Genomic DNA, 13680 nt, shown 5'->3' on the forward strand with positions numbered 1-13680 from the left:
GTTTAGAATTCTTTGTTCGGATGACAGGGTTGGTGCTGTGATTGGAAAAGGTGGCAGTATTGTAAGAGCTCTTCAGAGTGATACAGGAGCCAATATAAATATTTTTCCTCCGTTCCCTGATTGCGAGGATAGATTAATTACTATTACTGCTATGGAGGTTTGTTAAATGCAATTGCTTTTATTTTACTTTTTCTTGCATCTTGTAGTTGTATGCTTGTATTCTATCATATTTTCTATAGTTATTAACTTTTCTTTTCCTGATGGCTCCATTCTTTGCAGAATCCTGAAACGAGATATTCCCCAGCACAGAAGGCTGTTGTGCTTGTTTTCTCCAAGTCAGTAGAAGGCATTGTTGAGAAAGGGCTAGACTTGGGATTTAAAAAGGAGTTGTCTGTTACTGCACGTCTTGTAGTCCCATCAAACCACGTGGGCTGTTTGATAGGGAAAGGAGGAGCAATAGTATCGGAAATGCGGAAGGCAACAGGGACTAGCATAAGAATAATTGGTGGCAACCAAGTTCCAAAGTGTGTATCAGATAACGATGTTGTTCAGGTGCGGAGATGATTCTTTATTTGGCATTGCTCAATCAAGAGTTGCTGAAGAATGGTTCTTATTTCTTCACTACATTATTCTGTGTAACTTATAATGCAAAGAAACCAACTCCTCCCTAGGCCTGAACAGTTTTCTTTTTCTCATCACTCTTTCTGCTATTTTGTGTACTTAAATGGTGCCAGTTATACCTTGACTTATCTTCAAAAAGAAAATGTAAGCCATACATCTTCCGACCATTTCCTTTTACTTCCAGTTACACCTCTTTCCTTTCCTTAAACAAAACATTTTCCTTTGAGTGCCAAATTTGTCTCTCATGGAGAATGAGGGTTTGATCTTAGAGTAGGAGCTGTTTATTCTCCATTCCCCTTAGCTTGCAGCCCAACTATCATTGACCGACCAACCATAATAGTATTCATATTTCAGTTTCATGTTTCATCTAATCTTTGGACTCCCAAAAGAGATAAAGGTGACTTGATTGATACCCCATGGTCTCCAGTGTCATTCAGTTTCACTTATATGGCTTAGCATATTTGGAGTTGACAAGAGAAACATCGTATTTCATAGAGTATTTCTATTTACATAAAAAACTTATAATATCTTTTTGCAGTGAATTCATCAGGACAAATCTTGCAATGATGTTTATGGATTTGTTAATTACTATATTTGTGTTTTGTTGCCAGATATCAGGAGAGTTTTCAAATGTTAAGGATGCATTACATAATGTAACTAGTCGACTGCGGGATAATCTTTTTGTTAGTGTGCGAAACAGTGCTGGAGTACGGAATCTTTCCTCTGTACCAGCTGAGACCAATCTCTATGGGAGACCGAGGGATCATATTCCTCTTGGAGGTCCACCAGTTCTTGGTGTTCCTCATAGTCTAGGTACACATTCTCTGTCCCAAAGCTTAGATCATCTTTCACTGAATCCAAATTTAGATCATCCTTCACCAGGGTCATGGCCACAACAGGTATATTGCTTTTTCTCTGCTGGCTTCTGTTCCATTTCAAGATCTCCTTTTAGTATATGATTAAATATGTTTGCAGAGAGTGGCTGGAATAAATTCTAGAGGCACCAATGATGTTGTCAAGGGGTTGACTTCTCGAAAAGGTGGCTTAGAACATGGCAGGTTGGTGATGTCACTTGATGCACACTGTAGTTGCATATATTTTTGATTAGTATGAAGTGCTATTTATGGATCAGTATGCTCCCTCTTGTTTTTGGTGGCATACACAACCCTTAAAATATGATCAGTTCATGTACTTGTATGAGATTGCTGGTTTTTGTTGATGAGCTCATATTGTCATATGTTCTTAGAAAACCAGTTTTCTGGTGTCATGTCCCCTTCTTTCTGGTGGCAAACCATTACATGGAATTAGTCTCTAACTCTCTATTGTTCTGTTAAAAAACTTCAATATTGACTATTCTGTTATCATTGGTCATTTGCATAATTTTGAACCCTGGCATTGAGGTAAGTCGTGGACTACTATAACATTTTATTGTGTTGATAGTGAATTAATTCACTTAGTAGACCTAATGCATATTTAAATATTTAGGTTCCCATCTAAGAATGTGATTGATAGGTGATCATCCCTCTATAAATGCTTGCCTAGGTTGATTATTTGCTGTGGCCTATGGAATAGGAAGAGGCTTCTCCTCACTCTAAACATTTTACTAGCAAAAATATATGTTTGAAGAAAACATAAATAAACGAACAAGAGGAAGCAATTTCTGATAGAGTAATGGAAGTGGTTATTAATACTCATCTTTCCTCTGCAGTGGGAGTAAAGCCACCACGGTGACCAAGAGAACTGTGGAAATTCCGGTTCCTGATGATGTTTTTGGCTCTGTATACGGGGAAAATGGGAGCAATTTGGATCAACTGAGACAGGTACCTACCCTGAGATATATGATGGGCATATGTTTGATTTGTTCTTTTACTTACTAGGGTGTTTTTTTTATATCACTAATTTGATTTCATAATTGGTTTTTGTTTAGCCTTCAATAGAGAAAAAGTAAGTTATGGTTCTTAAATCACTTGATATTTATGGTAGAAGTATATGTCGTGTTTCTTCTCTATACTTGGTGTGTAGACTATTTTTACCAACCCCCACCATCTTTTTCTTAAATGTGTTCTGTTCTTTTATCAGATTTCAGGTGCTAAGGTTACTGTCCAGGAACCGCGTCACAGTACAAGGGACAGGACTGTCGTGATATCTGGTACGCTTGACGAAACTCGAGCAGCAGAAAGCCTTCTCCAAGCTTTTATTCTCAATGGATCACCCTCATGATGACTATCTCATTAATATCCCATTAATTTTCAAATTGATTTAGTTATTTTAGCATTTTTTTTAAATTATTTTTTTTACCCCACCTAAAAGAAGCAATGTACACTACTACATTAGGAAAATAGGGAGGCCATGTATACTACAGTAAACATTTGCTAAATTAATGTCTGATGCAGTTCACTGAAGGGTAGTGTACTGACTGGAACCTCGTTAACGTTTGGGGTATATCTACCTCAGTAGTCAGTAACAACAAGCCTTCCATTAATCAACATTTGCCGCATCTTTCGTTGATCTAGTTGAACTGGCTTAATTACCCCACATTTTAATGTGCGTGAACATATCTCGATGAATATTTTAATGATCTCTCACATCTCAGGAAAGCAAAAAAGCATATGTCAATTGTTCTTCGCCAATCCTTAAACGCTGTGAGCGGTGATTTGTCAAAACACTAATTTTAAAATTTGAGTGTTCTTTTAAATAGAAAAAAAAGTAATATAGCAGTTTTGCACTGTGAATACTCAATGGAAGGCTTCCTAATAGTTCCATAAAATCAAGGAAATCGATGTTGAGAATTATTGCATGTCAAAAAGATCACCCACGTATAGTGAACCAGAGATAAACATCTCAACGCATATCCACAATCATGTAAATTAGTGTTAAATGAATCATTAAAACAAGTTGGTGACCCAATCGGAAAAAGCATTCAAGGCCAAAGTGTAACAATTGAACAGCTGCAGCTTAAGGGGTAGGATTAAGAGTGATCTCCACATTATCATGGACTCCTTGCAGGAGTAACTCTCCGTCATACGATACCACTTTCCGTTTTTTGGCTGCCCTTAGCGTTCCCACAAGTGCTTCAAATATATTTGCGCATTGATCATCGTTAAATAGTGTTCCAAATGTAACCTTCATAATACAAGCCATACTGTGGTCATTTAGATTATGCAATGCATTAGGGTATATGACATGAAACTTACACATACATGATACATGCTCATATACAGGCAAATAAATTCACTGCTATTTGCTCTGACATCGTCATGGACTTGTCCAACTAAAATATCACAATGCACTTGTTGATTACTATATTTTCTAGTGAATTACTGTGTGAGACAGTTTATAGCATTCAAACAGAACAAATTTCAGGTCTCTGTCAAGACTTCGATTACAGTTATGCACTACTTATGCAGTCCTTTTCATTTATTTATTTTTGTCATTGGATATTTCAACTTCATTGTCAGCTTCAAAATTTCATAAGACATAATGAATCAAATCTATACGTCGGAGACTTGAAATGATAGCTTTCCCAAGAAAAATAAAACTATCTTCTTGGCTATTACTATCAAGTAAAATTCATGCATTTGGCACAACCAGAACTGATTATCACCCCTTCTGTTTTCATTTCGAGTGGTAGACCTAGATCCATAGTTAGATATACAAATGAATGAACATGAACATCTATTAGCGAATTAAAATTATTAAGAATTTAAGATCCCATTTATATCACCAGAAGATCTAGAATGCTTGCATACATAAGTATGATGAAATGACTAATATTTTGATATTGGAATTCCATATTATTATATATATGGATAAGGAAGATCAAAAGAAAAGAAGATCCGAATTGTAGACCTTGTAAGAACCATCTGTTTGGACCTGACCGAGCCTCTTGATCTCTTCTCTGAGGCGTTGAACCTCTTCTTCTACATTCATGATTGCAACAACAATATCTTCTCCTCAGCTTAGGATTTAGGATCACCACTACACACACAAGAAATTATCCTTTTTCACCGGGTGAACATTCTCTTCAGCCTCGCACTATTTTATACTTGAATATGCACTTTGTTAGTAAAACATAAAATGCATGGTGGACGTACCTAATTAACTATACACGATCAATAGTAAAAAACTAAAAATGACTAATGCACTAATTATATTTATCCCAACATCTATCATAAAAAGCAATAAACTTGATAATAGAGAATGAAACCATTTTTATAACTCAATTATGACTATTAAAAAAAATAATATTAAAAAACATCATATGATATTATATAAAGATGAATTATTACGAAGAGATGAAAATATAATAAAAATTTTATGACATAATACAAAAATAAAAGATTATACCATCTAAAAAAAATTCTTATGTGATAATATAAAATAAAATTTAAATATCTAAAAATAATTGTAAAAATAAAATAAAATAGATGTGTCTTCTAAAAAAATAAAATAAAATGCAAGAAAAAGAAAATTAAAAAAAAAAAAACGTTCACTGCACGCATTTCTTACCTCGTGTGCAAGAAATTTCCTCTGAAATCAAACTCGTATCATTCAAAAAACCCCCTCACAGCTCAGAACTCACTCTACAACAACCACCATTCCGTTCTCTCGGAAATCCTAACCCTTTGCTTTCGATCATCATCCTCCTATCATGGCCGAAGACCATCACGGTGTTCCCTTTTCTCCTCCGTCGTCGTCCTCCTCGTCATCACCGGCTCCGCTTGGCTCGTCGGTGATATCTCTGGTGAACAGGCTGCAGGATATTTTCTCGCGCGTTGGGATACAGAACACCATCGAGCTGCCGCAGGTGGCGGTGGTAGGGAGCCAAAGCAGCGGTAAGTCGAGCGTTCTAGAGGCGTTGGTCGGACGCGACTTCCTTCCCCGCGGCAACGACATCTGCACCCGGCGGCCCCTCGTTCTTCAGCTTGTCCAGACCAAACGCCATCCCGACGGCACCGAAGAGGAGTTTGGAGAGTTTCTCCACCTTCCTGGCAGGAGGTTCCATGATTTCTCACAGATTCGCAGGGAGATTCAGGTATTTTCATTTTCATCATTATCTTTGAGTTGGAATGAATCTTTCTTTCTTGTTTAAAATTTATTTTATTCTATGTTTTCTATTTCTTGCTGAATTTTGAATCTGTGATTATGAGATGAAGTTGTAATGAATTAATGATGATGATGTTCTGTAGTTTTCTGGGTTTATAAACAATGAAATGGAGCAAACAAATGGTTGAGTGAATGCACAGTTTCAAACTAGAGGAAAATGAGTGTGTGTGGGTTTTGAATGTGATGTTTGGTGGATGATCACTGTTAGTTACTATGATATCGGTACTTTTGGCGGCTTATTGCTGTCTTTGCTTGAAGGTTTGTTACTTTCTCTAGCTGCTCTTTTTAACCGGGTTTAAGCTCGTGAAATAGAAACAGCTGAATTTGGAATGCCTGTGATTTTGGATGTTCTCTACTGTGTAATGCTCTTGATGGATTGATGAGGCACAGATGATGCGCTTTCTGTTGATTAATTGTCTTTCCTTTACAGCTTCTTTTAACTTGTGTATTTCCGTTTATCAACTTTTGAATTTCTTATGCCATGATAAACTAATTATTGTCTAGTGTGCATTACTCTTGATGGATTGGTAAGGTATTGACTGTGCGATAAATGTCCATTAAGTGTCTTTTCTTTGCTGCTTCTTTTAACTTGTATATTTTCCTTGATTAACTTTGTTTTATATTATTATTATCTATAGGCTGAAACCGATAAAGAAGCAGGAGATAATAAAGGAGTCTCAGATAAGCAGATTCGTCTAAAGATTTTTTCTCCAAATGTTTTGGATATCACACTTGTTGATCTTCCAGGCATAACAAAGGTTCCTGTTGGTGACCAGCCATCTGATATCGAAGCCCGAATCAGAACAATGATCATGTCATATATCAAAGTTCCCTCCTGTCTCATTCTAGCTGTCACACCAGCTAATTCGGATTTGGCTAATTCAGATGCTCTTCAGATGGCAGGAATTGCTGATCCAGATGGTGTGCTTTTGCTTCCTAATGCCTTAAGCTCTATTCTTTTCACATCTCTGTGATTGCTTTAAACTGTTTGTTGTTCTGTTGCAGGAAATAGAACGATTGGTGTAATCACAAAGGTCCAGTATACTCTTCCAACATACATTTGTGAAATATATAATGTTATTTCCAAGTTCTAACAAGCTTAGGCGCTCGTATGGCCTGTCCTGCAGTTAGATATCATGGACAGGGGTACTGATGCCCGGAATCTGTTACTAGGAAAAGTTGTTCCTCTTCGACTTGGTTATGTGGGTGTTGTAAATCGTTGTCAGGAGGTAATGACACAATCATACTATGGTGAAGAGAGTGTTTGATTTTGGTACATTTGTCCCGTGCATATATTCTAACTGTTCAAATAAGTGACTAAATACACTTGTGCACACGAGCATTGATCTTCCTTAGAGAAAAAAAGAAGGCCCTAGTAAATTCCTTGATTAGCATGCTGGTCTTGCTGAAATCTAGTTGTCTATGTTCTCTCATCAAACCAGGATATTCTCTTGAATCGAAGTATAAAGGATGCTCTTGTTGCTGAAGAGAAGTTTTTCCGCAGTCGTCCTGTAAGGATGCACCACTTATTATTATTGTTGTTGTTGATGCTGTTGTTTCTTCAGTCACTTATTTTTCTTATTCTGTTTGTAGGTATACAGTGGTCTAGCAGACAGCTGTGGAATTCCTCAATTGGCAAAGAAATTGAACCAGGTAGAATATCTGCAACCTTGAAAGCACAAATCAGCTTTGTTATTTATTTGTGTCTATCTTCTTACTGAAAGACCGATCCTGCAAGACCAAACCATAAATTCTTATAAGATTGTGATTTCTGGACTTAAACTTGTTATATTTTCTCTTTACATATCTCTGCAGATTCTTGCACAGCATATAAAGACTGTTTTACCAGGTCTGAGAGCTCGTATAAGCACTTCGTTGGTTGCACTTGCCAAAGAGCATGCAAGCTATGGAGATCTCACAGAGTCCAAGGCATGTGTCAATATACAAAATTACAGAAGTGTTCCTATGACTTCTTAAATATACTGTATAAAGTCCTTGTAAATAAAAGCAACATGCTTTCTTCTTTCACTGGGAAATTTATCTTATGTTATCTTGTATTTCTTTATCTCCAATAGGCTGGTCAGGGTGCTCTTCTCCTGAACATCCTTTCAAAATATTGTGACGGTACCTAATTATCTCTACTGTTTGACTTTTTATCCTTTCTTCAACCTTCACATTTCTTAGCTCCTTCAATCTTATCAATATTTTGTTTCCTTGTTGAAAACAGCATTTTCCTCCATGGTGGACGGGAAGAACGAAGAGATGTCCACTTCCGAGCTATCTGGTGGGGCAAGGATTCACTATATTTTCCAATCCATCTTTGTGAATAGTTTAGAGGTATAATCTGGTATTTACATATGGCATAAAGCTCTAATAGGAAATGAGATATAGGTATAAAGTGACACAAAGACGAGGATATGGATATTTCTAAGTTTTATGGCACCGCGTGACAAATTAGTATGAAATTAACTTAAAAACAGAATTCTGAAGTTAGTTAGTTATTATAAAAATGTTTGTATTTATCTAGATACTATTTTCCATCTATCTAGCTTTAAAATTAAGTGTGAAAACTTGTAGTTAATAATGTCTAGTAGTGTCCATAAATTGTTCAACTTCTTTGCTCCACACATAACACACACATCAGGGGTGACAGCCTCATGTGGCCTTTGATCCTTGAGAAATTATATCTTGAGAGCTAGTTGCTCAGTCCTATTATGTTATGTGACTTTGTGTTATCCTGCAGGAGGTGGATCCATGTGAAGATCTGTCGGATGATGATATTCGTACTGCCATACACAATGCAACTGGACCTAGATCGGCATTGTTTGTTCCAGAAGTAGGTCTTTAAACTCTGTTATTTTATTGATGTTAATCTTCAAAATTTCCGGAGTTAAAGCTGATTTTTATTGATTCTTGTTTCGCATTTGTTTAGTTGAGACTACATTTCTATCCTATAATTTTTTCTTTCCTTCAATTTTGAGAACATACTTATCAATTATATTCAACTAATTAGGTCCCATTTGAAGTCCTCATAAAAAGGCAAATATCTCGTCTATTGGATCCAGGCCTTCAGTGTGCCAGGTTTATATATGATGAATTAATGAAGGTATGTTTGATGTTTGCCATTGTCTCTCTCTCATTACTATCTTACAAGCATGCACCAAATTAAAATTATTTCTCCAGATCAGCCACCGCTGTATGGTCACTGAACTGCAGCGGTTTCCTTTCCTGAGAAAGCGCATTGATGAAGTTATTGGGAACTTCTTAAGAGAAGGACTTGCTCCCTCAGAGACAATGATTGCACATCTGATAGAAATGGAGGTTCGCCAAGATATTTAACTATGATGGATAAATGCATACTATCTCTACCTTCTATTGCAATTAAAAATAGTAGATGCTCAAATTCAGTTATGCAATCCATTTTAGATATGATTTCACTATGTCATCATCCTTGATTGCTGATGTCATAAATCATAACCTTTGCGTTATTCATGCCATAACTTAAATATACCCGACTAAAAGTGATTTATGTCATAATTGATATTGAAGGCAAATGTTGGAATGGAAATTATAGTAGTTTCACTGTTGATGTACTTCTAAATTTCAACTTTGGTTATTTCATGTATCTCTGATTTTTGTTGAAAACAGTTCCTGTTTTCCATAATCCTCGATATTTGCTGAACAGAATGAGTCATTTATTAATTAATTCTTAATGAAGTAGTTTGGGTGTAAAGTGAAGCCTTCATTTATTCAGATATGTCTCACTTAAGATTTTAAATTGATGGGATTCATAAATTTCATCTCTATTGGAATGAGTTTTACCCTTTGCTTGCTTGCTTGGTCAGTCATGGCTTGGTGTGCCATCTCAAAGTATTGATGATTTGTATTCTTTTGCTTGAAAATTCTAAGAATGAATATTGATTATGTTCTGGAACTTACAAGAACAATTTAACACTCCATGCCCCATGAGTGAATACTTCTTATTCCATGTTCATCATGTCTTAGTCCATGTTCCAACTACTTGAATATACAGATGGATTACATAAACACTTCCCACCCAAATTTTATTGGTGGAAGCAAGGCATTAGAACTTGCAGCGCAACAGATGAAGAATTCTAGAGTTTCTCTGTCAGTTGCTCAAGTGAAGGTATAATTCTTATTATGGACTCTTATCCAGTTATGCTACATGCTTTTCATGCTAGCTGTGAACAAAAATTTATGCTCTTTTCCTTGTTCTAAAATTTTCCTATTAATTTTCAATAGGATGCTCTGGACTCTGATAAGGGACCAGCATCCGAAAGAAATGGGAAGTCACGAGGTATGCTTCCTCTTCCACGACAACCTAATGGAGTTGTGATTGATCCGGTGTGTAACTTTATCCTGTTATATATATGTACCTAAACCCTAAACCAAGATATGTATGTGTTTCTTTAGTTAGAAACCAAGGTATGCTAAATTAGTTTCTTGTTCTGGAACATCTTTGATAAAACACAGGGCAACCGTGTTCATTCAGATGTTGAAAAAGTGATACCTTCCGGTAATTCGTTTTTCTATTTGATGGTTGAATTTGTCTAGTAGACGTGTTAAATTTTTTTATGCTTGAGGCTTTTTATCTCCAGGAAACGCTAGTGGTGGTGGATTGGGTTGGAGGCTCCCATTCGTGTTTGGTGATGGTGACAATCGTCCAGTTGTGAAGGAGAATACAGCTAGTAAGCAACATATTGAACCAGTTCATGGTATGGAGCTATCATTCTCCATCATTCAATTGAGAGAGGTATGCAGATATGTATTGGCATATCATCTTTAGCTATATCAATACCTTCCATGCAGACACACACAGGCACACATATTTTGTTTATTCTCAATGTGCTTTGGTTTCTGTAGCCCCCTCCTGTCTTGAGGCCATCTGAGAGCAGTTCGGAGACAGAAGCTATGGAAATCACAGTAACAAAGTTGCTTTTGACATCATACTATGACATTGTCAGGAAAAATGTCGAGGATCTTGTTCCTAAAGCAATTATGCACTTCTTGGTACTTCATATTTTTATTTCAATGTTTGCAAAATTTTGTTTTCAAATTAGATGTTGGAATAAAAATGTGAGAAATTTGTGATCTGCTTTCTAATAGAAAAGGATGTTAGTACACAAATACAAAATTATACATATTCCCAATTTTCCTAATAAAATGGGACAGCCCAGTGCACAAGCATACCACGTTAAGGCATCTCTCTCCTATCAAAGTTGGTGATATTTGATAGAAGGTTTTAAATTTAAAACCCATTAGATGATTTCTCCTAAAGCTTACTGCTTGTAGGCAGCCTTGTCTTTAGCATGGCTATAAATGTTGTAATTCTTGTAACATCTCTTGTTGATATCAGTATATCATTTGTGTGGAATTATTTTGGGCCAGGAGCCTATGGACTTTCATAGCATCCTATGAGATTCTATTTGCTAGTTCTTTTGAAGTGTATGAAGTAACATAACATAATGTTGATTAGGTAAATAATACCAAGAGAGAGCTACACAATGTGTTCATTCAAAAGCTGTACAGGTAACTGATGGTGATTTTGTCCTGCTAACTCAGATTGATTCTGGTGTCCATCTAAAAATTGTCTCTTGTATGCTGATTGTGTTTGGCGTGTTACATACGTACCAGAGAGGATCTGTTTGAAGAGATGTTGCAAGAACCTGAGGAGATTGCCAAGAAAAGAAAACGATGCCAAGAGCTTCTCCGTGCCTTTCAACAGGCTTTTAGGGTGGGTGATTTTCATAATTTGGTCAGCGTTGGTCTGTTTGTGTGCTGTTTTACAACATATTTGATTCTCTCTAATGGTTGGTCTCTTTGATTTCTGTGAAGGTGTTCATGTTCTTTGGTGTAAACATGAACTTCGCATCCATACTGGGTTCATATATTGTTTCATAAAATTAGTTTGGTTCTCGTTGATTCAAGTTGTTGAATGTTGTTTCACTTTATATTCTAGGCCATAATAATGGCTAGCCTTGATTTCCCCTTAATCGTTGGCCATGGTTTTCTGTTGTCTGATGACTGTACTTTCTATTGGCAGGACTTGGACGAACTACCACTTGAAGCCGAAACAGTAGAAAGAGGATACAGTTTGGCTGAATCAGCTGGCATGCCTAAAATTCATGGACTGCCAACTTCATCAATGTATAGTTCGGGAGATTACTATTCAGCTTCAACCAATAACCAGAAGTTTAAGAAATCTTCACATTCTGGGGAACTTAGATCAAGTTTAGATTCAAATGGAAGTTGGGGAGCATATATGTAAGTTTTTCCCTCCCGCATGTGTGACGTATGAAGCTAGCTGAAGCCCTTGTAGGTAGTATCTCAAAGGAATTTGACTTGAGCCATTTTTATTTTTTCATTTGTTTAAGCTGTGGCAATTTTTTGGGTTTTGGAACCCTTGACTGCCGAAGCTAGACTTACATTCAATTACCGTTTCTGAATAAAATGGTTATTGAATGTTGGTCACTGCTCATTTTTACATTAGAGTTTTCCTTTTTTCCAATGTTCCAGGCTCCTGCAAAGAATAAGGGGAGCGTATATGACCTTGCACAGTTTCCACTATCGTTTTCATTAAACATCCATGATAATGTATATTAATAATACCATTATCCTTTTTGTTAAATAGTCAGAAATTGTTCATAGTGTCCTTTAGAGTATGTATGGATGTTGTTCGGTACAATATATATAGCAGAAATATTAACTGTTAGACGGCTTGCAAATTCAGACTATTTTAATCCTCTTTTGCTGTAACTTCTGTTTTTAAAACTTTTAAGACTACTGTTATTGTTTTAGGAGTAATCTTCTCTCAGATTTAGAATATTTTCTTCTTCTTTTTTTCTTTTTTCGTTTTTTTTTTTCCCTTTTGAGAGAGTCTCATGTTGACTATCATTAGTGATTTATTCTGGGATTCATCTCTTATGAATAACTTCTATTTTCGTCAATAAGAAAAGTAAGTGCAGTGCAATATAAATGCATGTAAAACTCAAGAGACAATAACTAGTTGCTGCATACAGGGAATGTATTTAGCTGAAAAAGTTATTGTTAGATAAAAAAAACTATTTGACATAAATTTATAATGTCATATAATCTATTTTTAGATTATTTTTTTAATTATAAAAACTAGTTGATAAATGACATGTCAATTTTTCACTGATTACTGTTATAAAACTAATTTATACTGTCTGTTAATCACATAAGATTTTGAATAACTTTTTAAACAGTAGGTGAAAGAAATATAACATATTGATTTGTTTTTATAGACAACGGGCCCCAAAATGCAAAACAGAAAAAAACTATAATGAAACAATCTTAGGACGATGCACACCCCTAAAATAAACTCAACAGCTAAAGAAAGAAAAAAAAATGGGATGGTATAAATATATCCGTGACATGACCAAGTCATTTTGAAAAAAAGTAGTCTAGAAAAGTTTTTCTTTCGGCCGGATGTAGCTAAGTGGATCAAGGCCGTGGATTGTGAATCCACCATGCGCGAGTTCAATTTCCCTCGTTCGCCCATCAATCTAATCTACTTATTTTAATTAATTAAATAGTGAATTTCTCATATTTCTTGTAAAGACGAAGAAACAAATTCGATTTTCTCTATTCTACTATTTACTACGACAATGAAGAATCAAATTATCACTATATTTATTTCTTTTTCTACTTCTTCTTTCAAGTGCAGAATAATCCCAAGGAGTTGCGAGTTTTTTTCTACCAACTGAGGCCTCAACTAAGTTTAGCAAGATCGGATCCAAGAGCATAGGGCCTTGGCCCTCCTAATTTTTTTTTAACAGAAGTTCACAATTTTAATTATATAAAGTTATTATATATTATATAATTTTATTTTTTATTTAAAAAATAGAATAAATAATTATCTTATATAAATAATTAAATTATTAAATTTAAAAACAAGTAACAATCCTTAAA

General features: G+C 35.6%; 3 protein-coding genes across 4 annotated transcripts in view; 2 read left to right on the forward strand and 1 right to left on the reverse strand.

Moving 5' to 3' along the window:
• Positions 1-3109, forward strand: part of LOC107631063 (protein EXECUTER 1, chloroplastic) — a 21284-nt gene extending 18175 nt beyond the window's left edge. Inside the window, exons 8-13 of the mRNA XM_021119411.1 lie at positions 1-157; positions 280-552; positions 1233-1520; positions 1597-1679; positions 2330-2441; positions 2701-3109. Of these exons, the coding sequence (XP_020975070.1) occupies positions 1-157; positions 280-552; positions 1233-1520; positions 1597-1679; positions 2330-2441; positions 2701-2841 (1054 nt within the window). The 3' untranslated portion in view covers positions 2842-3109. The remainder of the gene's footprint in view (positions 158-279; positions 553-1232; positions 1521-1596; positions 1680-2329; positions 2442-2700) is intronic.
• Positions 3259-4822, reverse strand: LOC107631062 (costars family protein). The gene is made up of 2 exons (XM_016334379.2): positions 4471-4822; positions 3259-3744 (listed from the first exon to the last, which is right to left on the reverse strand). Exons 1-2 carry the CDS (start codon positions 4549-4551, stop codon positions 3577-3579), a joined length of 249 nt encoding a protein of 82 aa, XP_016189865.1. The 5' UTR covers positions 4552-4822; the 3' UTR covers positions 3259-3576.
• LOC107631058 (dynamin-related protein 3A) lies at positions 5135-12460 on the forward strand. 2 transcript variants are annotated; one of them, XM_016334376.2, is made up of 20 exons: positions 5136-5656; positions 6366-6648; positions 6733-6761; positions 6855-6956; positions 7170-7238; positions 7321-7380; positions 7543-7656; positions 7803-7851; positions 7955-8064; positions 8471-8563; positions 8741-8833; positions 8911-9048; positions 9761-9874; positions 9991-10092; positions 10222-10264; positions 10347-10501; positions 10612-10758; positions 11225-11277; positions 11383-11482; positions 11792-12460. In XM_016334376.2, exons 1-20 carry the CDS (start codon positions 5273-5275, stop codon positions 12014-12016), a joined length of 2463 nt encoding a protein of 820 aa, XP_016189862.1. In that variant the 5' UTR covers positions 5136-5272; the 3' UTR covers positions 12017-12460. The 2 variants fall into 2 exon arrangements, with proteins under 2 accessions (XP_020975072.1, XP_016189862.1); XM_021119413.1 differs by lacking the exon at positions 10222-10264 and having other exon boundaries at positions 5135-5656; positions 9991-10045.

Source organism: Arachis ipaensis, chromosome B03 (assembly GCF_000816755.2).
Source record: "Arachis ipaensis cultivar K30076 chromosome B03, Araip1.1, whole genome shotgun sequence".
In the NCBI taxonomy this organism is placed as follows: Eukaryota; Viridiplantae; Streptophyta; class Magnoliopsida; order Fabales; family Fabaceae; genus Arachis; species Arachis ipaensis.